The following is a 22,890-nucleotide window of genomic DNA, read 5'->3' as shown; positions in this document are numbered from 1 at the left end:
AGGACCAGGGCGAGAAAGGTGCAGGCCAGTGGCTGGACGAAGGCCAGGACCTGGGCCAAGGACCTCCACAGTGGTCTTTTTGGACCCCCTAGGCATACCATCAGGTCCAAGGGGTTCCTTCGGGGGCTTCCCGTTCCACCCCTTCGGAGCCCCGAGTACTGAAGGCCACTGTGAATCCCCCACCCCTGGGGGGTTCTGAAGTGACTGCTCCAGCGCCAATACAGGCCAATGCCCCTAGCATGGTGGACCTTGGGCAACAAGTTCCTTCACAAGAGGACCTCACCCAGGATCCCTTAGTCTCAGGGTTATCTTCCTTGTCCTTGCCTGATGAGGCAGTGGCAGGGACTACAGTTTTGGGCCCTCTTCCTGTGGACCTCCACGCCCACCAGGAACTGCCCCTAAGGGTGACACGCAATATGAACCTCCAGGTAGAGGAGGTGGTGGAGGTAGAGGACCCGGTGGTTGACACTCTGTCGGCGGAGGCACTGTCCAGAGTGGCCCTCCCAGTCATACGAACTACACAGGCCAATGCCAAGACAATCTGGCAGTTGCCAGCCTCTATTCCACCTATGGCCAAGGGGGTAGAAAGGAAGTACATTGTCCCCTCAAAGGAATATGAGTACCTCTATACGCACCCCCAACCGTGCTCCCTTGTCGTGGCTTCGGTCAACGAGAAAGAACAGCACGGTCAGCAGGCCCCGGCACCTAAATCAAAGGATGCTAGATGCCTAGACTTGTTTGGGCCCAAGGTATACTCGGCTGGAGGCTTGCAGCTCAGGGTGGCCAACCAGCAGGCACTCCTGAGCGGATATGACTATAATTCGTGGCACTCAATGGAAAAATTCAAAGAGTTGGTTCCACAGGAGTCCAGAGAGAAATTTGGGGCTTTAGTAGAGGAGGGCAAAAAGGTGGCCAGAACCTCCCTACAAGCTTCTGGACGTGGCGGACTTGGCGGCTAGGACCCTGGCCTCGGGCATAGCCGTGCACCGCATCTCGTAGCTGCAAGTCTCTGGCTTACCACCAGAGTTGCAGCAGACCCTCCAGGACCTGCCTTTTGATGGACAGAGCCTATTTTCTGAGAAGACAGACTCAAGGCTGCAGAGTCTGAAGGACTCGAGAACTATCATGCGCTCTCTGGGAATGCATACCCCAGTAATGCAGAGAAGGCCCTTCAGACCACAGCCTCAGAGGTCCTACTCTCCCCCTTGGCCAAGACAGGACTTCTTTAGAAGACACAGCTGAGGTGGTAGAAGAAAACAAACTGGCCACCAAGCCAGCCAAGGCCAGGGCCCTCCCAAGCCATCAGCAGGGCCTCAGCAGAACTTTTGAAGGTGCACCCGAGGATGGAGCACCAGTCTCCATTCAGGATCCTTCCCCGCCTTCCAAGATCGTCTCTCCCATTTCCTCCATGCCTGGTCTCACATAACATCAGACCGTTGGGTCCTACCCACGGTGTAAAGGGGTTTACTCCCTTCAATTTGCTTTCCCCTCTTCAGGGAACCTTCTCAAGAGCACCTCCTTCTACAGGAGGTCCAATCACTCCTAGCTGTGGGAGCGATAGAGGAGGTTCCAAGAGAGTCAAGGGGCAGGGGTTTTTACTCCTGCTACTTCCTAATCCCCAAGGCCTAGGGCGGGCTTCGGCCCATCCTGGACCTACGTGGACTCAACAAATTCATGATAAAGTTGAAGTTCCGCATGGGCTCACTAGGGACCATTATTCCTTCCTTAGATCCTGGAGACTGGTATGCCGCCCTCGACATGAAGGACACGTACTTCCACATTGCAATCTACCCAGCACACAGACACTTCCTTTGCTTTGTGGTCCATCAACAGCACTTTCAATTCACCGTCCTTCTTTTGGCCTGTCCATGGCCCCCAGCGTGTTTACCAAGTGCATGGCTGTTGTGGCTGCCTCCCTTTGTCGACAACGGATCCAAGTGTTCCCATAACTCGACAACTGGCTTATTCGGGGTCGCTCCAGGGATAAGGTTCAGTCTCATGTTCAGCTCACCGTGAACATGTTCAATCGACTGGGCCTCCTGCTCAATGTCGCGAAATCCACTCTGGTGCCAACCCAGAGGATAGAATTCATAGGACCGGTCTTAGACTCAGGCCTAGCCTGAGCACTTCTGCTGGAAGCATGCTTCCAATCCCTAGCGAACATCGTCCACAACCTGCAAAGCTTCCCGACCTCAACCGTGAAAACATGCCTATGCCTCCTGGGACACATGGCCTCTTGCATGTATGTGACCATGCACGCCAGGCTGCGACTACGTCCACTCCAAGCCTGGCTATCAACAGTATACTGCCCAGGTCGGGACAGCTTGAGCACGGTGGTTACCATCCCGCCAGGGATATTAGCCTCTCTATGCTGGTGTCTGGACCCCAAATCAGTGTGCGAAGGGGTGCCATTTCACTCCCCGCAGCCCTCCGTGTCCCTAGTCACGGATGCGTCATCCCTGGGATGGGGAGCCCACTTCAGGGACCTCCGTACACAGGGGCTATGGTTGGCAGGAGAGTTATCCCTGCACATCAACGTACGGGAACTCAGAGCTGTGTGCCTGGCATATCAAGCTTTCTGAGAGTGCATTCAAGGCCGTTGTGTTGCGGTCCTCACAGACAACACAACGGCCTTGTTTTACATCAACAAGCAAGGGGGAGCCTGGTCATCCCCCCTCTGTGAGGAGGCCACTCATCTGTGGGAATTCTGTATAGCCCACTCAATCCATCTGGTGGCGTCGTTTCTCCCAGGAGTCCAGAACACCTTAGCGGACCACCTCAGCAGATCATTCCAGGCTCACGAGAGGTCTGGTCGCCTGGACATCATCTACTCTGTCTTCCTGAAGTGGGGCTTTCCCCTGATAGACCTATTTGCCTCTCACGAGAATTGGAAATGCCAAATGTTCTGCTCTCTACAAGGACGCTCTCCGGGTTCCCTGTCGGACGCCTTCCTCATACAGTGGAAGGATCACCTGTACTACACCTTTCCTCCATTCCCACTAGTCCACAGGGTCCTGCTCAAGCTGCGCAGGGACAGAGCCCATCAGATTTTGGTCGCCCCGGCATGGCCCAGACAGCACTGGTATACCACTCTCCTAGAGCTGTCGGTGGATACTCCAATTCCACTCCCGCTGTGGCCAGACCTGATCACTCAGGACCACAGACGACTCTGTCATCCCAACCTGCAATCTCTCCACCTCACAGCGTGGATGCTACATGGCTAACTCAATCTGAGCTGTGCTGCTCTCGCTTGGTACAGCAAGTCCTTTTGGGTTGCAGGAAGCCCTCTACCAGGTCCACGTACTTAGCCAAGTGGAAGCGTTTTTCCTGCTGGAGCACTCAGAGTCATATGGCCCTGCTACAGGCGTCAATACCTATCATCTTGGACTACCTCCTGTCCTTAAAACAGCAGGGCTTGGCAATATCATCCATCAGAGTGCACCTGGCAGCTACTTCAGCTTTCCACCCGGGCAAAAATGGGCGTTCGGTCTTCTCCAATCCCATTCTCAGCAGATTTCTCAAGGGGTTGGAGCGGGGTTCCCACGAATTCGACAACTGGTCCCTATGTGGGATCTTAACCTGGTCCTCTCCAAACTCATGGCTGCCCTGTTCAAGCTGATGGCCACCTGCTTGCTCCTGTACCTTTCCTGGAAGACAGCCTTCCTCGTAGCTATGACCTCAGCGAAGCGTGTCTGAACTCAGGGCACTCACATCGGAACCACCGTATACGGTGTTCCATTAGGACAAGGTACAGCTGCGACCCCACCTGGCCTTCCTCCCTAAGGTGGTGTCTGCCTTCCATCTCAACCAGGACATCTTCCTCCCTGTCTTCTATCCGAAGCCGCACGCCTCTCGACGGGAACAACAGCTGCACTCCCTGGATGTTCGCAGGGCCCTCGCCTTCTACATTGAGCGAACGAAACCTTTCAGGAAAACGTTGCAGCTGTTTGTTGTTGTGGCAGCAACCAGATGAAGGGCCCTCCGGTCTCCTCTAAGCACATCTCCTCCTGGATCACATCATGCATCCGTGTGTGCTATGACTTGGCTGGTGTCCCAACTACGCACCTTACTGCCCACTCCACGCGGGTTCAGGCTTCATCTTCTGCTTTCCTGGCACACGTACCCATACAGGAGATATGTAGGGCAGTAACTTGGTCATCAGTGCATACCTTCGCCGCCCACTATGTGATAATTCAGCAGTCCAGGGGTGATGCTGCATTTGGTTCAGCGGTCCTTCACTCTGCGACATCTCACTCCGACCCCACCGCCTAGGTAAGGCTTGGGAGTCGCCTAATTGGAATCGATATGAGCAAGCACTTGAAGAAGAAAAGACAGTTACTCACCTTTGTAACTGTTGTTCTTCGAGATGTGTTGCTCATATCCATTCCAAACCTGCCCTCCTTCTCCTCTGTCAGGGTAGCCAGCAAGAAGGAACTGAGGGGGCGCTGGGTCAGCGGGGGCATATATCCGGCGCCATGAATGTGCCACTCCAGGGGGTGCCTCAGCCGACCCACTGAGTGTTGCTGGGGTAAAAATCTTCCAATGATCGTGCACGCACACCTAATTGGAATGGATATGAGCAACACATCTCGAAGAACAACAGTTACAAAGGTGAGTAACTGTCTTTTTTTTAAGAACAGTTTAGAAAAACATCTGTCAGGGATGATCTAGGTATACTTAATCCTGCCACGGCCTGTGGGGCTGGACACTATGTCCTCCTGAGTTCCTTTCCTGCCCTATATTTCTATGAATCTATGATTAAAACATTTCTATTTTTGACCACCAGTTTTCAACCCTAATTTGTGTCTTCCATTGCAGTGACAAACCTACATGGTGGTTTAATGAAGGGAATTGAAATGCTGACTACAGCTTTTGAAACAAATTCTGTGCCCAAGAGAAGTGCATCTATAATTATCTTGTTAACGGATGGTCACCCCAATGAAGGTAGGTGTCTTGGTAAATGAAGCAAACAGTAAAGTGGACTTAAGCAGGTGAAGGAAAATAATTACTTCAGTTTTAGTTCACCATTCTTTAATTTCAGGAGACATGAGACCTGATTCACCACTGATTTCAATGGCATTACACTAAGGTTAAGCTGCTATAGCCGACTAGAGAATCAGGTCTTTGGTTTCAGTTTGTGATTCACTATCTACCACAAGTATATATACACTATATCTTTGGTGGTCTCATCCTACCCACAATTTTGCCACATTACTAAACCACCACCCAATTAGATATCATCCTTGCTATATTAAGAACATTTTCATTCATGTAGCTAAATTAGTTCAGTTATGCAAACCGTTCAGTTATGCAAACCCACTGATGCAAACCGTTAATTTAGATGTCCTGCACTGATGGGAAGGGTATTTGTTAATTAAGCTAAACGGCTGTATGCCCTGCTTTGTGCTGGTGCAACATGTCTACATTATGGGTTTTTACTGGTGTAACTGAATAATTGTTATGATGGTGCACATTTTCTTTAATATAGAGTTTCATCTCTTGGTAATGAATAAACATGAGGAGTGGGATTCTTCCACCCATTCTGTGCCCTAATCACCATTGCACCAGGGCCCTCCTAAAGGTGGCACTAAAGGGGTAGAAGAGAATTTCGCGGGGGCATGCCAGGATGGGGCCAGAAGTTTGGAGGAGATCTCCATAATACATGCTACTCCCACTTGTGAAGTTGTCCATAAGCAAAGCAGCCACTCCCGGGATGTCATAACAGAACTCTACATGGGACTTCACTGAGTTCTGCTGAGGGCTGCACCAGTCCCTGAACAACTCAGAATCCTGAAAGCACAAACGTGGCTTGTGTGTACTCTGCCTCTTGGTGAATCTTATTTATGGGGTTAATAAAGGGTTTTGGTTTTTTTTAAGGGAAGTCTGCCTTCTAAGTTAGACACTTGTATATACTTTGTCTAAAGTTAGTTTAGAATTAATGATGCCCAGAAAACATGATAGTCACACCCTGAAAAATCTAAATAAAAAATAACTAACCACATTTCATTCATTTTTTTTTGCTGTTCGCTATTGTTTTCATAAACAAAATCTTAAAGCCTATTTGTTTTGTATTATTTAATATGCAGGTGTATCAAACCTTCAGGAAATTCAAGCGAATGTAAAAAAAAACATTCAAGGAAGATACCCCTTATACAACCTGGCTTTTGGCTATGCTGTTGACTATAATTTTCTAGAAAAGATGGCACTAGAGAATAAAGGGGTGGCTCGTCGCATCTATCCAGATTCTGATTCAGCCATACAAATGGAGGTAAAACCATAACCATATAAATTAAGTCAATGATGGCAGTCACACTGATATTTCTGATGACATTTGCCTCCACTTTCAATGTAATTAAACAAAATATGACCAGGTGCTGGGGTGCTAGGTTTCCAGGTAACAGCTTTCTCCTTCTCTTGTAAAGGTGCAAAGTGGAATGACTATAAATTGGGAGGCAGCATGGTCTAATGAAGAGTTTATTTGTTAAGGTGTCAAGAGGTCTGTGGGCACAGGAGTGTCTATAAATTATATATTTATTAATTATAAGCTCCACCTCTCTTCCCTCTAGGGTTTTTATGCGGAAGTAGCCAATCCCATGCTTACAGAAGTGAAGTTAAACTACCCTGAAAATGCAATATCTGACTTAACTCAAAACAATTTTAAGCACTATTATGATGGCTCTGAAATCGTGGTGGCTGGACGTATTACAGATAATGACCTGAACAGTTTGACTGCAGATGTGAAAGCTCAAGGTGTAAGTATGTGTCTATTGTGATTGTTTCAAACCTTTCTTTGCTACATAAAATGTCGGAAGTGGGAGATTCCAAATTTGGCAGTGCATAAAAATTCCCCAATATACCTTTATTCTATGAAAAAAAATATTGCAGAGCATGGAGAATTTAAATACACCAAAAGGCATGAAATTTATTTAGCTAAATTTTTCCTTGAATTACTCTGTCAATCTGGAGTCACTTTGTACAATATGTCCAATTTGAGTAAGTTAGTGTTGCTATGAGAACCTTAATGTTTACATCTCTTGATGATTTTTTTTGTCTTTGCATGGTTAGCCTTATTGTTTCATTAACATGGTATTTAATAGTTGAATGGAATAATCTGTGGCTTTTAACTTTGTATGCAAACTTTGTAAAAAGTACAATTCAAGATTCATCAGTATGACAGTATGAATATCTTGTTCTAATACAATATTGCTAAGTGAAAGCCAGATACCAGTCTTGCCACTTCCCCCCAAGAATTCTGGTGATTTGGTTTGCATGTGAAATTCATTTGTCCTCCAAAATAGTCTTTAATCCTTCGAGGAATACTTCCCATTCTCTAAGTCAATTGAATATTTGAAAGACCTTCCAATGGAAATAGTACCTAATAGGAGCAAAATTCTAAGTGGACTAAAAATTATTTCCAGTCCTGGATTCTAGAACAATTTTAAAAAACCCAACACGAATGTACCACTTTCATACAGAGAATATTTATCAAATGTACAGTATCACTTGTATATGTACTGCGACACACATTGGTCCACTTCACGTTACAATTATTATCATCTGAAACTAGATATATTTAAAATACAGAAATTGTGCTACCACTAGGCCAGCTACTATATCTGTGTATGCACAGACCTGTTGCCATGTTAAATACACAGCATAAGCAATGCACAGGTAAATCCTGATTAACCAAATTTCAATGTTAATTTTGCAAATGTGTTCTGTCCCCATGTATATACTTCTAGCAGCTCAGGAGCTACTGAGCAAAGGCACCGATACTGACTTCTGAACCTGTGCAATTCTCAGTGCAGGATCATGAAGTTCATTAATTTACTGTAGATCCTCATTTTCCAACCCGTAGGTTATATGAAGATTTTGGATGTCTCCTGTGACCTCTGGATAGTCAGGGTTCAGTCATACCTGTCTGTTACAAAGAGAAATTTCTTTATTCCTAACAGGCAGAAAATGATGTGACATTTAGTGAACAAGCAGATGTCGAAGAAACGGCAAAAGCTCTCCAAGAACAGGAGTACATATTTGGGGATTACATTGAGAGGCTTTGGGCTTATCTCACCATCCAACAATTACTGGAAAAACGGTAACGAAATATAAATTAACAGTCTCTGTGAAATAGCATGAAAACACTGGGCAGCTAATTGGCGATATCCATTACCCATGCGCAGAAAATTCAGAACTGTTTACCTAATTTACTTTCCATCACATAAATACACCCATGAGAAGGCCAAAAAATAGTATGTATTGTTTTTTCAAGTTTCAGAATAGGAGCCGTGTTAGTCTGTCTCCGCAAAAAGAACAGGAGTACTTGTGGCTCCTTATGCTTAAATTTATGCTCAAATAAATTTGTTAGTCTCTAAGGTGCCATAAGTACTCCTGTTCTTTTTGTTTTTTTCAAGTTAATTTTAAAGGAGTGCAAATACAGGATCAGACTGTGGCTACCTGCCCTGCCCCTCAGTGAAGTCAGGAGGAGTGCTCTCAAAAGGAAATGTGTATTTCTTTTCAGCAGAGAAATGGATAGCTTCATATTTTAGAGGGAGAATAAAATGCTTAATCCAGTGTTTAATGATTTGGCTTTGTAGAAAGTTTACGTTCTGATTCTCTCCCTTCATTCAGAACTGTAACTCAGGGAGAAGAAAAGGAAAACCTTACAGCGGAAGCCCTGGAGCTCTCTCTGAAATACAAGTTTGTGACACCTTTGACATCCATGGTGGTTACGAAGCCAGAAGATAATGAAGATAAAGCTGCAATTGCTGATAAACCGGTAGAAGGTACAGACATTTTCAGTTTTACTTTACTAAGGGAATTCAAATGACCATTTGACATTCCCTTAGAGAGGGGCTTTTCACACTGAAGCAGAGTTTCAAATATATATGCAAATATATTTTCCAAGCCATGCCCTCCTATGGCTAGTATAGCTTTCTTCTGTGCACCACACAGAATCATTTTCCTCCTTTAAACTCACTTCCATCAGTCCACCTTCAATTGCTACCCATTTGCCCATAAATTTAAAATATACTGTAAATTTGAAATCATGGTATATAAAAATACGAACATCTCAAAACAATAAATAAAACCAAGAAACACTTTTATCCTAAATAATCTAGACATGCTTCAGTTCACATCCCTTCCTCCTATACTTTTCTGTATATTGTTTTAATTCAGGACCAGATGCAGCAAGTTCTTACTCACATGAAGACAGAGTACTCTTGTAAGGTTTTGCATACTCAAGACATTTAGATAACTGAAGGGCAGATATAATGTCTTCATGTTTGGAAAACACAATATACGTATATGATGCAATAGAAGAAAGTAGTCATTTAAAATTCAGACCCATTTATCTTTCCTTTGTTCTTGTTTGCTTTGTTAGTTATTAGCTAGTTGTTCATTAAATTATCATTCCCTCTTACAGCCTATTTTCTCCTACTTTAAACTATATGGCATGAAGACTGACTCTGTCCATCTTTAGTAAGCTGTACTGAGGAAATTAAGACAAGTACATTCCTTTTCAGTGCCTCAGCTATCACTTCACCACATACATTGCTCTGATTCTCCTCATTTGTCTCTTGTCCTTGGATTAAGTCCACCAAACCTTCCACAAAACACCCCAGCTGGACTTCCCCTCCACTAGCCTAATGGTTTTCCTTGCTTGCTTCCCAGCACTCTGACAGTTTCTTCACAAATCCCTGGCCTTCAAATGTGCTCCCAGCTGACCAACCTGCCCCTTCCAGACATACAAATGGGGTTACAGATTCAACCATAGTCATCAGCTCTTCGAGAAATATGAAGGGTCTCATCGCATATCATGAAAATTGCAACAGGGATATAAAATTGTCAAGGCAGCTTCATGAAAGTGAGACAGAGTAAAGCAATTGCCAGTATAACTATTCCCCCGGGCTAATATTAATTTTTCACATGCATAATTGATTCCAGATTTCTTGTCCCATATGTTAAACATTTTCTTTTCATTTGTTCCCTTTGCAGTTGGTTTACATTCACTCACATCAACAGCAAGAATATGGGCTTGAAATTTAAAATGCTACAAGAGTTATGTCTGAACCATCAAACCATATTTGATTTTTTTCTTCAGAATACCTAATTAAAATGGTGTTTCATATTAGAGCAGATTATCCAACTGTTTAACTGTATGCCTGAAACTAACAGTTAACTTTTTTTTTTATTTATTATTATTATTTCGTATCCATCCCTGGTAACAGCTGAAGGTAAGTTTCAAATTCTATTTGTTTTACCCAATACTTCTGTCTCTTAGCACTGGTTGGGTATTAGTTGCTGAATCATCTATTTGACAAATTACACACTTTACAAAAAATAAAATTATCTGAGCAGTATTCTGAGTGAATAATTCATAAATGTGTAAGAATTTTATGATTTTTTTCAAGCAGAATATTTGTAAATAATTGTTTTCATTGTTCACTCAGCTCCATCTGTCTTTGGAAACTGTAATGAACCTGTCATGGTAGACTCTAGGTGCCTAACACAAGCAAATAATAAGAATTGTTAGTTGCTTTACATGGGCAGGATCATTCACCGCCAGATACTTATATGGAGGAGACTCTTGGTCCACAGATTTCTCTCCTCTCACATGGAGGACGAGGGGTGTCAGTTGCCCATTCAGCACCAAGTCACCTCGTCCCCATAAAGGCTGCTCCATAAGTCTAGGATCCACATGGGAGAGGTGGAGGAGACTGACAAAGCAGTGGAGTGGGTAGAGTCAGACAGGATGTACACCATTCCCCCTCCAGCCACAGAGTTTACCAGGACAAGATGAGATAATATGTCTTTTCTGTGGACAGTCCCACAGCCCCCATGGGAATCCCCCAACACAGCCATGCTGTCAGAGAACAGGCATAGAAGCACTGGGCCTCCAGGCAGATGGTCTTGGCCTCTTAGAGATTCCTGGGGATCTGGCAGGTTTGGGGGCAGGCCCTGTGGTGGATGGAAAACACATGCCCCCAGTCAAATTGGTAAGGAATGGCAAAAGAGGATCCTCAGAAACAACCCCCCCCACCCACCCCAACAGGTTTTACTTTTAGAGGAGATGGTCTGGCCTCAGGAATGGATTGTTGACTTTGCTTCTTCCAGGGGTTAAAGAAAAGGGCAGAATTTGATCCATGTACTGTGTCTGCATCTATGCTACATAAAATCATAGAAATGTAGGGCTGGAAGGGACCTTGAGAAGTCATCTAGTCCATCCCCCTCAGAGAGGACGATGTGTACCTAGACCATCCTCGACAGGTGTTAGTCCAACTTATTCTTAAAAAACTCCAATGATGGGGATTCCACAGCCTCCCTTGGTAACCTGTTCTAGTTCTTAACTATACTTTTCTTCAAATGTTTTTCCTAACCCACTTCCCCCCTCCCCTGCACTTCTGGGGATAGGCCAGATCTATGCTATTCATGGTAAGATTTTTTGTTTAAATGTCCCATGTAAGTTTCAACTTTGCTAGAGTAGTGTGGTTGTTTATCAATATTCATATCTACATTTGCTTCACTCCTATTCCCTAACTCTTAAGGGCTCCAATATTGTCGGAAAGCTCCCTTCGGATCTTATTAGTGCTGCTCTGCATGTTGGCCTGAGCAGATTTCTCAAAAGCTACACAAGATATTTCCTTTCTCGAAGAGTTGGGTTTGCTGTCCCTGGAATGCTCTCAGCTTGGGAAGCAAGGGATGATTCAGTATGTGTTTTCTAAACATCTAGAAATCTATAGACAAATGCAGGATATCTTTTATTTTTGTCTTTCATTTATTTGTCCTACTACTGTTTTGTTTCATTCACAGCAAGGGCTGCCCCAGGCACTCAATCATGTAAGTCATAATCTTGAATTTCTGAATGAACTAGAGTTGTCAAAGGAATCATTTCAGGCAACAAAAATGATCAGGCAGAGGGAAATTAGTTTGTCTGTGTTTTCACCTATATTTTAACAAACTCAACATAAAATGTAACTGAAGATTGAACAGTCATATACATCCATGTGATTTAGGGCTTCAGTCTTACAGCTGTGAAGCATCACAGATCAGGTTTCCACACCTTGCCAAAATATTCATCAGGAATCTCTGAGCCACACATTGGAATCACTGGAAGAGAGTTCCTTTGGTGCCTCAAGTAGAGAGCATCAGATGATGAAGACAATGTAAATGAGTTTGTCTATCCTGACGATACTTTGCCTGATTCAAGAGCAGCAGCAACTGTCACACTGCAGCTATAGCAAACAGTGTGTGTGTGTGTGTGTGTGTAGATAATCTCCCATGTACGTGAGAAAGACCGGAGAATCTTCTCCATTTGTTCTGCTTTTAGTCCTCTGCCTCCCTCTTCCAGCCTTAAGTACTCTCTCAGCCTGTCCTCTTCCAGACAAGAAATATCAGAGGAAATATCTTCACAACCTGTTTGTGATGCCCAGTCATTCACAGAGAATAAACACAATTACTTCTAGTACCTGCTGAATCAGTAAATTGGAGACTGGGATTGACCCTTAAACCTGGGTTTTGCACATGGCAGTGCAGAGCAGTACCATCAAACCATAACCATTATGTATTAGAACTAGAATAGAAGTTAAGCTTTAACAAGTAATTTAAATTGTTAACATCCTACCTGTGTTGTAGATACAGTGTGCAAATTTTGATTTTAGTTCTAATAATCTTTGTTCTTTGTTTCTATGCAGATCCAACACATTCTTATCAGTACAGTAGTCCTTCAGTCCCTTCCCTATATACTAGTGGTGAGTTTGTTTTAAATTTAATTTGCTCTACATTTCCCTTATTCTTTTATAACAGTCAGCCTTCACTGGTTTAATCCTTAACCTGGTCTTTCTTTCTGCTCCTAAACCTCTTGACAATAACCCTTACTTTTCTCTTCTTTGTCTGAATGGTACTCACTCAGTCTCCTGCTTTCACCAGCATTTTTTTATGTCCCTCCTTGTTACTATCTCAACAGAGCTTACTCGAGGCTAAGGGCTTACTTCTTGGTGTGCCACTTGGTGTAGCACTAGTATGTTAAATTTTAGTAGTTGGGTTATAGATTTTTTTCTTCACTTGTAGAATTTAAAAGTTTCATATTCAGAAGATCTTTCAATAGGGTCAATTCTATAAGTAAATTTTAGAAATTTTCCCAATTTGTTGCTCTCTTCCTAGCAGCAAGCCAGAGTACTGGGGTCTATTATATTGGAATTGTGGAAGAGTTAAAGCTATGTAAACTCATGTCATATTGAACAGATGGACAAAACCAGGATTGTTTAGATTTTGCTAAACATTGTGGGTTAGCTTTTAGTTTTGCAAAAAAATGGGTGTTATATCCAGCTTCTCTTTATCTAGCCCCCCTAAATCTCTCTTCCCAGAAATTTATCTTTTTGGCGTTTCTCTATTCGTGGAAACGTTTTGCAGGAATCAAATGATCTCTTAACTATACACATTAAGCTCAGCTGTATTCTTTGGTCTAATTCTAAGACTTTTTGCATTAGGATATCATGTTTTCCAAACAAAATTGCCTCTTATGTAAATGGCCTTGTAACTGGACACTCTTATAGCAACACACACGCTTATCACAACAAAACTATTTTGCTAAAACTCACATGTGTATTTGTTATCTTTAGGTCCAGAAATCTCATTGGGTTCCAATTTCTCCTACCTCCAGCCCTCCACCAGTAAAATATGTTGATATTAGCTAGACACATTGCTAAATGTGGCTACTCTTTCATTCTAATCTCACTATTTCATTCTAATTTAAAAGTTGCTGTTCTAAAGGGGCAGTATAAATCAACAAAGAGGAGACATAATAATGTTTAATTAACTAGTTTTTGTTTGTACAGAACTTTTGAACATCTGCAACATTATATACATGCTAGTGATTATTATTTACAGTTGATGGAGATCCGCACTTCATTATATCAGTGCCACAAAAAGAAGATGCCATTTGTTTCAATATCAATGAAGAGACTGGTGCAGTGTTAAATTTAATAAATGACCCAGTTACAGGTGAGTTTTTCATTCTTTAAATACAGTAAATCAGGATATTTACTCCATTTATAGGGCCCTTCTCTACCTTGACACAATGTGAGCTTGTAACTTCCAGTGACATTAATGGGAGTTACACAGCTACAGCAAGGGAATACTCCATCACTTAGTGTAAAAGGTAAAGTGCACTGCACCATTAGTGTGAATATATTTTCACTTTTAGTAGGAAAAGGAACTTTTAGCCGTCCCCTCAGAGGAATTGTACAGGTATTATATGGCCCAGTGAATGGAACTAATGAGAATTCTAAAGAAGTAATGTTCGCCATAACTTTCCTGGAATGCCTGGAAAAGGCTTAAAATGAGTGAGCGAGAATAATGGGTCAGACTTTTCATTCTCAACACGGAAGCTGCCACTCAATACAAGTAGAATCTTATTCCATATGCCCTGTAGGATGACCAGATGTCCCGATTTTATAGGGACAGTCCCGATTTTTGGGTCTTTTTCTTATATAGGCTCCTATTACTCCCCACCCTCTGTCCCAATTTTTCACATTTGCTGTCTGGTCGCCCTGATGCCCTGGTCACTTATTCTTAGTGAATTCCCGTTCAACAGATGACTCCAGGCCAGATTCTCCATTGCATTATAGCTCTTACATGCTGCTCTGGACCACAATAAATAAGATCACAATTCTGATGTGATTCTGAACTGATTTATTTTCTCAAATTTAGTTTTTCCATGTCATTCCTTGACATATGCTGACCAGAATCTTTCCTTTTTAAATTTTAGGCATCAGAGTCAATGGGCAGCTTATTGGAGATAAGAGAGTGAGCAGTGATGCAAAGATCCAAAACACATATTTTGGAAAATTTGGGATTGAAAATAAGCAGCTGGAATTAAAACTAGAAGTAACTCCTGAGAAAATAACCCTCCAGAAGGGCAGAAAGAAGACAGTTTTCACCTGGCTTGATACAGTCACCCTGCGACAAGAAGGGTATCACAAATACCAGAATCATTCAAGAATTTTCAAATTTGTGAAAATGCTATTGTTCACTAAAGAGTAAAGCTGAGTGAAATTTTTCATCTGAAATTTTTTTGGTGGAAAATCCAGATTCAACAACAGCACATGTTTTGTAAAAGCCAGTTTTGCTGAATTGTTTCAGTCAACTTTTTTTTTTTAAATTCAGGGGGGAAAAACAAAAACCTTCATTTTGACATTTTTCTATATGAAATGTTTCAAATTTTCAGTTCTAAACGACTTTTTGTTTCACAATTTCCTTTAATTTTATTAAAAATCAATCATAAACATTTTAAAATGGTCAAAATTGAAATGTTTCATTTAGAAATGTCAAAATGAAACATTTCATTTGACCAGAAATAATTTTTTTTACTTTTCGATTTGCCAAAAATTTTGAAAAATTTCACTTTCAGACTGACCCCAAACTTGTATTTTATTTTACTTTTTGGAATCATCAAAGAACTGAAAAACCTGTTATTTGCACAGCTCTACTAAAATTTAGGATACATTTTATGAACATGCAAAGGATAAGCTGAACACTCTAATACCGGTTCAAATCCTGCTAGATTCTGCTCTCAGCTTTACTGTATAAATATAGAGTAACTATCATTACATTTCTCTGGATTTACAATAATAAATGAGAGCAGAATTTTCCTCTTACGTAAAACAGGATTTAGCTTTGTACCCAATACTACAATGACTAACAATCTTTAAGAGATAAATAACAAGGTGTGGTCTATTCTATATATAAATTGTCAGAGTTTTAAGTTTCACAAAAATTTTGCTCAAAGACAAAACAGATATATTATAACAAACATCTTTTCAGAAATGGAAATCATGCCATTTATAGGTAGAGGAATCATAATGTCTCTTCTGTTGTGTGTGTATATATATATATATAAATAAAACTAGTTAGGGCCTAATTCTCCACCTACTTGCTCAGTGTGGAGTTATTTATACCAGGCACCAGATCAGAATGGCAGTATTTTTTTATGCAGTTTGTACAGATATGAATGACTACCCAAGATACAAAATAGTGGACAATCAGCTGCTGTTTTTAGATTAGCTTCAACATTCACAGCCCTACCTCTTTAAATTTTCACTAGCTACTCCGAGTAAAAGTCTCGTCTCAGAACAAAGGGAAGATCAACTTCAATGTTCTGCTCTCCTCTGATGCACAGCTAGAGCCTGTTAGAACTGCACAGTAGAGAGAGCAGGATAGCAAAAACACAATCTGCCCTGTGCATTTAATATTTTTATTGTGGTAATGCCCAAAGAACTTAATCAGGATTGGAGCTTCATTTTTACTAGCACTGACAGAGAAGGTGGGTGAGATAATATCTTTTATTGGACCAACTTCTGTTGGTGAGAGAGGGACACTTTCGAGCCACACTGTGAGAGCTTGTCTTTCTCACCAACAGAAGCTGATCCAGTAAAATATATTACCTCACCCACCTTGTCTGTCTGATATCCTGGGACTGACATGACTACAACTACACTGCATATAACATTGATGACACAGTCTGGAGAGTTTACTGTCTTAGTTCAGACAGTCAAAGGGGAGGGAGTAGTGGCACACAGCATTCAAGGAAAGTGGTGATGAAAGGCATACATTTTATTAATAAACAAATACATAGGCATACTATTAGGGTGACCAGATAGCAAGTGTGAAAAATTGGGACGGGGGTGGAGGGCAATAAGTGCCTATGTAAGAAAAAGCCCCCAAAGTCTTTATAGGGACTGTCCCTATAAAATCGGGACATCTGGTCACTCAACATACTATATCCAGTTGTGTCTCAGCCTATCCATTATTATGTGGCCAGTTCTAGTAGGTGTTTCAGTGAAGTGGCTTGCAAAGAGATTTGAAAGTAAGGGATTAGCCTTCTCTAAGATAATTTTGCACTCAGTCTCAATACTACACACACACAGTCAGGTTACGTGCTGAAATCTTTTCTTGTTTGCCAGACAGTTTTCCTTTCTCAAGTCCTTCATCATCTCTACTAATTCTGTTATTGTTCACAATAATGACACCAAGAAACATAAGATTTCTTAATTATGGTTTCATTTTTCCCTAGTCTAACTGTGATAATCAACAGGAAAAAAAATCTGGTGCTTTCAATGGGAGATGGTGCATCATTTGTTATTGTTTTGCACCAAGTATGGAAGAAGCATCCTCTACACCAGGACTTCCTAGGATTGTATACGCTGGATAGTCACAAGCTGTCTGAACGTACCCATGGCTTATTAGGTATGAATTGACATAAGGCCTTCTGGGGTCAGACTCTTCAAAGCTTTATTAACTATTTTTCTTATTCCTTTTCCCAGTGCTTAAACTCACTCACTTGCCCTCACTGGACTCTCAGATCCACCTTAAGGTCTGCCTAATACCTATCTACAGACTTGTTTTCTTTATTGCACCAACTATCTCAAACTCTTGGAAAAGTGTTTGTTTTAGTTTGATCATCATTTTACACCTAGAGATAGGCACTATTAAAATACCCATTACTCACTGTACAGCCAAAATCTGCCAATTCTCTGTGCATGCATCCACACTAGAAAAAAGGTATATTTTTGCCTTGGAAATATCTTGACCAGCTAACATATGTTAAACCCAGAAACTGCCTTGTCTTCACCTGGGTTTTGCCTCAAGTTAGCTAATATGGTAAGAACACACATTTTTTCCCCCATAGTGAAGACAAGGCCCTGATTTCATGTTCAACAGTCATTCTGGGGATAAAGTAAGTGAGAGGCACACAGTCAATTCAATGTACCCTTTCTAAACACATGCACATCATGCATCATTTGAAAGCTTATTATGTCTACTTTATGATGTGGAGCTATCATGTGGTGCCATTACCATAGAAACAGGAATAAAAATGATACCATCAACGTGTTAAAATGACCACTTCAAAATATTTGCATTTGTTTCTGTTAGCTTAATGACTCTGTTAGCTTACTGTATTATTTCAAAACAAAATTGGATTCCTTTGGGACCTCAAAACATCACAATCTAATAATAAATATGTACAGGTATAATTGAATTGTAATATCCCTGGTAACATTTCTAGTCATCATCATTAGCTCCTGTGCGGCTGAAGCCCCGAATCCTAAGCCCCGGTACCTCCTGCAGGGCTGACACCCCAAAACCCAAGCCCTGGCGCCTCCCATGAGTTTGAAAATGTTTACCAGAATTCTACTCCGGTGGGCTCCGGATGAAGTTAAAACAATTTAGACTTGCCTTGCCCATGCTGTACATGGAATGAAATTGCAGAACCATAGTGGTTTTACTAATCTTGCCTGTAACTTGCTAGTGGCATATCTTGCCGTTTCTATATCTGAGGGAGGTAGGGCTTCATATCTTTGTAGCAGCTTGGAGAGGAGAAGAGCCTTCTTGTACATAAGATCATTGTCTATCTCTTCAATGAGCTGATAAAATGCAGCATGATAAGGTGATTGTACTGTTGCAGTGTAACTAGTTGGTTTTACTTTAAGATTTGTTTTACTCAAGCAGGAAAGAAAGAAAGAGTGGAGTGATAATCTTAGCAATCAAGTCTGCCATAGCTATTCTGTGCAACATGTGATCAGCTCCTCTTTGAAGTGCTGCTTTCCTTAGTTTGGTTGCTCTGTCATGTGTCTGTTTTATGAAGTTTCTTGTCTTTCTTGTGTGTTTTTTGTCTCAAGCAAACTATACAACAGGACCCAGTGCTGGAGGATGAGCTTTCTCTGGTGGCTATAGAAACATGTGAATATGATGCTTTCTGGTCAGATTCAGAGTCTCATTCAATAGCAGCCAATACAATTCATCTCTCCTGGCTTCTGATGCCTGCATCCCAGAATTCTGTCCAGCACTGGTGGCTTTTGACAGTTTTGCATTTTTTTTATTTTCTTGACAAATAACACATTTTTCAAAGTTTGTGGAGAACTTGTTCTCTTTGATGTAAGCTTTAAGCTCCTTATGTCCTCAATGTCTTTATGCACTGTAACTTCCCCATAGAGATAAAACTCCCAAAGCAGCATTGTTAGCATTACCACCACTAATGCCCACTATTTTTCATTTTGTACAAGTATACAGAAGTGTGCTAAATTAGATCTATATGTTAGTATCAAAATTGCCATTTTTGTTTATTGAGCACTTTGATTGAAGTCCAGTAGGAAGCTGTGTAGTGTCATCTCCAACACTAATACTGACCTGTGCATAAGTGTCACTGAATTAAAAATTGAATTAAAAAGCTACAAAGACAAAAGCTTTATATTAGGAATTCATGTACAGTTACATCTCCCCACTCTGCAGCACAAACTGTGGCATGCAATCTACTGATACTGGAGAACAACCTTCAAAGTGAGGCTGATCTGCTCAGCAAATTTCAGTTGAAAATATAGAAAACTATTATAATCTATTGTGAGATACTTTGACAATTATAAACTATTATAATCACTTGTGAGATACTTTGACAATTAATAATATGTGATGTGAAAACATTTCATATTAGTATACTGCAAAATGCTGATATTTGCCATTTTTGCCACATGCTAAACAGATTAATCATTTCTGAAAAAAAATACTTGCCCATGCAAAGCATTAAACATCTTGCAATACATTGTTGTGTGGTAGCTTTGACCAATGAACACCACAATAAGGTGCTGAAATTAACTTACACAGTAAAAACTGTAGTAGTAGTTATGTTGCAGTATTGCTGGAACTGTGAAAAAAATGACACGCTCATTTTGGATACCATTGTTTACCTCACTTACAGGCTTATGGCACCACTTGACAGCTCCACATTGTACCTCATCGAACATAAATAAAATAAGATTTCAAATGATATATGGTGTAGGGTGGGTACGTTAAACTCCAAAAATATGGCTCTTTTTGGAGAATTGCTGAATACTTAAAGGCACAGCACCACTGAATTATATTTTCTGCCAGTGTAATATCTTTATTGGGATGCATTATCAGTTGGAAGCACTACTGTGTGTTCAAGAATTATGTAAACTCCTGCCAGTTTTCCCTTGCAGGTTTAGGTTGAGGGTAACAAGCTTGTATTCCTAATAGGTCAGTGAGTTTGCTGATGGTGGAAGGGTAATGAACTATTACAGATGTAGGCTCTCCATTTTTTTGCACCTATATTTGGAATCTCAAAAAAAATCATCAATGGGGATGTATATTACATGTTGGTAAGCCAGTGTGTTAGGTGGTGTAATTTACAAGCCAGTGGGGCTCTATAGCAAGAAAATGCTAACAGTAGGAGGTCAGATAAGGTAGGACAGGGTTTTTCAAAGTTCGGGTCGTGGCACATCAGGCACTTGGTTGCTCTGGTCAGCACCGCCGACCGGGACATTAAAGTCCCATCGGTGGTGCTGCCCAGCTAAGGCAGGCTAGTGCCTACCTGTTCCAACACTGCTTTGCGCCCCGGAAGCGGCCAGCAGCAGGTCCAATACCACTGCCCCCACCTTGAGCACCGGCTTCTCACTCCCATTGCCTGCTGGTGAGAGTCGCGTGAAGCCCCTTGCGCGCCTCTGCCTAGGAGCCAGACCTGCTGCTGGCTGCTTCCAGGGCACAATGCGGTCTGTGGTGCCAGGACAGGCGGGAAGCCTGCCTCTGCACCTCGGCTGCGCTGCTGACTGGGAGCCGCCAGAGATAAGTCCGCACCCCAACCCCACACCCCAATCCACTGTCCCAGCCCTGAGTCCCCCCATTGGGTTGCAGGCATCAACAATTTTCTTCAACTGGGTCCCCAGAAAAAAAGTTTGAAAATCACTAAGGTAGGGCATTATTCGCTGTACTTGCTACTGTCCCTTTGGTATTTTAAGTTACAGGATCCTACAGGCACACTGACATAGCCTGGTTTATATCAGCTCACTGGCATGTATCTCACAGTATCATTTATATCACCACTGAGTTTGGCCTTGTATTTTATTAAATAAACTACAATTATGTCTGTTTGTTACCTAACATTTGTGAAAAAGCTCTAGTTATCCTACACCAGCCATATAATAGTTTTACACAAACAGTGCAACACAGTGCAGAAGAAGAAGAAGCAGCAGCAGCAAATTCTGCCAGAAGCGTGCACATGCAATTGGAATTCAGAAATTATACCAAACAGTTTTCTGAGCTCAATCGTGTTCAAGTTTACTGTGGCTGTACAATACATGTATTTATTGTTGAATAAAAGCAGTAGGTGCTTGGATGAGACTTCCAACCAATACAGCTGAACAGCAAACAAGGTGACCATGAAGAATTTATGAAGGGAGATTAAAAGAGATAAATTTTACCATGTATGCTTGAGTTAGGACACAATTTATGGAGAAAGGGGGCTGAAATAAAATCCCTAATCTAAGCAGCCCAAAACTAATTTACATGAATCAAATAATTTAAAGATTATTGGCAACTCAATTTTCAGTTGTGAGGCTCTACAGCTGTTCAGACAAAATGGTCTTGTACATGAAACATCTTTTTGAAGATTTGATTTGCATAGCTAGACAGCACTTTGTCCAACCCCATCCATTTTTGCATAGTACTAATCACATTTCATGAAGCTGTATGCCCAGATTGGCTTCCTTTAACACAAGTCACTGAAAATTTAGACACAGATGGATGGAAGATACTGTAGAAGAGTAAAGGATTATTAATTATTAAATAGATATTATACAGAATACAAAACAGATAATACTTAAGTTGGCCTGAAAGTTAGTATTTGCTTATGCAAAAACAGTGTATTCACAAATTGTGTGGATGCATATTTGACATTCTGCTGAAAATTTGGCCCTGTATACCTAGATCCTTAGGAGAGCCTGAGAAATCAACGTAGGAGCATAAATGATTTTTTTAATGCACACCACAGGCATGAAATGTTAACAGTTGATATTGTTTCTCATTTTTAGGGCAATTTTTCCACCACATTGACTTTAATATACTTGAAATCCATCCTGGGTCTGATTCCAAGAAACCAGATGCTACAATTGTGATCAAAAACAATAAACTGACAGTAACTAGGTAAATTATAATCAAGTCCTTAGAAAATATTACCTTATCTACTTGTAGCTTGTGCATTGTTATTTACATAGTTATGTGTTTTCTATTTCAGGGGCTGGCAGAAAGATTACAGAAAAGATCCCAAGCATGGCATTGATATCCCTTGCTGGTTTGTTCATAACAATGGAGCAGGGCTGATTGATGGAGTTCACACAGACTATATTGTTTCCAATATATTTGACACAACTGTAAATTAATCCTCAGATGTGTGTTTAGAGAACATTTTTCTGAATGAGTTATGCTTTCTAATAATCAGCTATTAAATTATAGGTTTCAGTGTAGCAGCCGTGTTAGTCTGTATTCGCAAAAAGAAAAGGAGGACTTGTGGCACCTTAGAGACTAACCAATTTATTTGAGCATAAGCTTTCGTGAGCTACAGCTCACTTCATCGGATGCATTCAGTGGAACTGAATGCATCCGATGAAGTCACTGAATGCATCCGATGAAGTGAGCTGTAGCTCACGAAAGCTTATGCTCAAATAAATTGGTTAGTCTCTAAGGTGCCAAAAGTCCTCCTTTCCTTTTTATTAAATTATAGTAAGCTTACAGAATTGGTGTGTTGGTTGGCAATACTATCACATAACCAATTCTAGGGAATCAGGCTAGTTTATGTGTGATCAGTTCTTGAATGCAAAATAGCTGTTCTGTTTGCCTAAACAGGCATCACGCAACCAATATCTACAAAATCATTCTATTTCATCACATAAACCAAATATAGATTTTTTTAATTAAATTAATTTACAAGCTTTATAATTCCTCTCTGTAAATATAGAAGAAACATTTAATTCAAGTACTTGAGTCTCAAAAGTTTTAAATAAAAGCATCAAAACTTGCTGTCTTATTCAGTCATTCCAACTGCCA

At 41.3% G+C, this 22,890-nt stretch overlaps 1 protein-coding gene across 2 annotated transcripts in view; it reads left to right on the top strand.

Annotated features, from left to right (window-relative positions):
* Nucleotides 1–22,404, top strand: part of LOC125640276 (inter-alpha-trypsin inhibitor heavy chain H3-like) — a 45,310-nt gene extending 22,906 nt beyond the window's left edge. Inside the window, exons 10-23 of one of the 2 annotated variants that reach the window (XM_075130573.1) lie at nucleotides 4,819–4,944; nucleotides 6,087–6,268; nucleotides 6,567–6,752; nucleotides 7,956–8,095; nucleotides 8,629–8,783; nucleotides 10,230–10,235; nucleotides 11,413–11,433; nucleotides 11,812–11,838; nucleotides 12,693–12,749; nucleotides 13,888–14,001; nucleotides 14,768–14,972; nucleotides 17,072–17,244; nucleotides 21,879–21,990; nucleotides 22,082–22,404. In XM_075130573.1, coding sequence (XP_074986674.1) covers nucleotides 4,819–4,944; nucleotides 6,087–6,268; nucleotides 6,567–6,752; nucleotides 7,956–8,095; nucleotides 8,629–8,783; nucleotides 10,230–10,235; nucleotides 11,413–11,433; nucleotides 11,812–11,838; nucleotides 12,693–12,749; nucleotides 13,888–14,001; nucleotides 14,768–14,972; nucleotides 17,072–17,244; nucleotides 21,879–21,990; nucleotides 22,082–22,226 — 1,649 coding nt within the window. In that variant the 3' untranslated portion in view covers nucleotides 22,227–22,404. The remainder of the gene's footprint in view (nucleotides 1–4,818; nucleotides 4,945–6,086; nucleotides 6,269–6,566; nucleotides 6,753–7,955; nucleotides 8,096–8,628; nucleotides 8,784–10,229; nucleotides 10,236–11,412; nucleotides 11,434–11,811; nucleotides 11,839–12,692; nucleotides 12,750–13,887; nucleotides 14,002–14,767; nucleotides 14,973–17,071; nucleotides 17,245–21,878; nucleotides 21,991–22,081) is intronic. The other variant, XM_048858683.2, reaches the window with a different exon arrangement.
* Nucleotides 22,405–22,890: the final 486 nt, after the last annotated feature.

The sequence above is a fragment of the Caretta caretta genome, chromosome 7 (assembly GCF_965140235.1).
Source record: "Caretta caretta isolate rCarCar2 chromosome 7, rCarCar1.hap1, whole genome shotgun sequence".
Classification (NCBI taxonomy): domain Eukaryota; kingdom Metazoa; phylum Chordata; order Testudines; family Cheloniidae; genus Caretta; species Caretta caretta.
The sequence above is the reverse complement of the archived record's forward strand: the minus strand, read 5'-3'. Positions and strand labels throughout refer to the sequence as shown.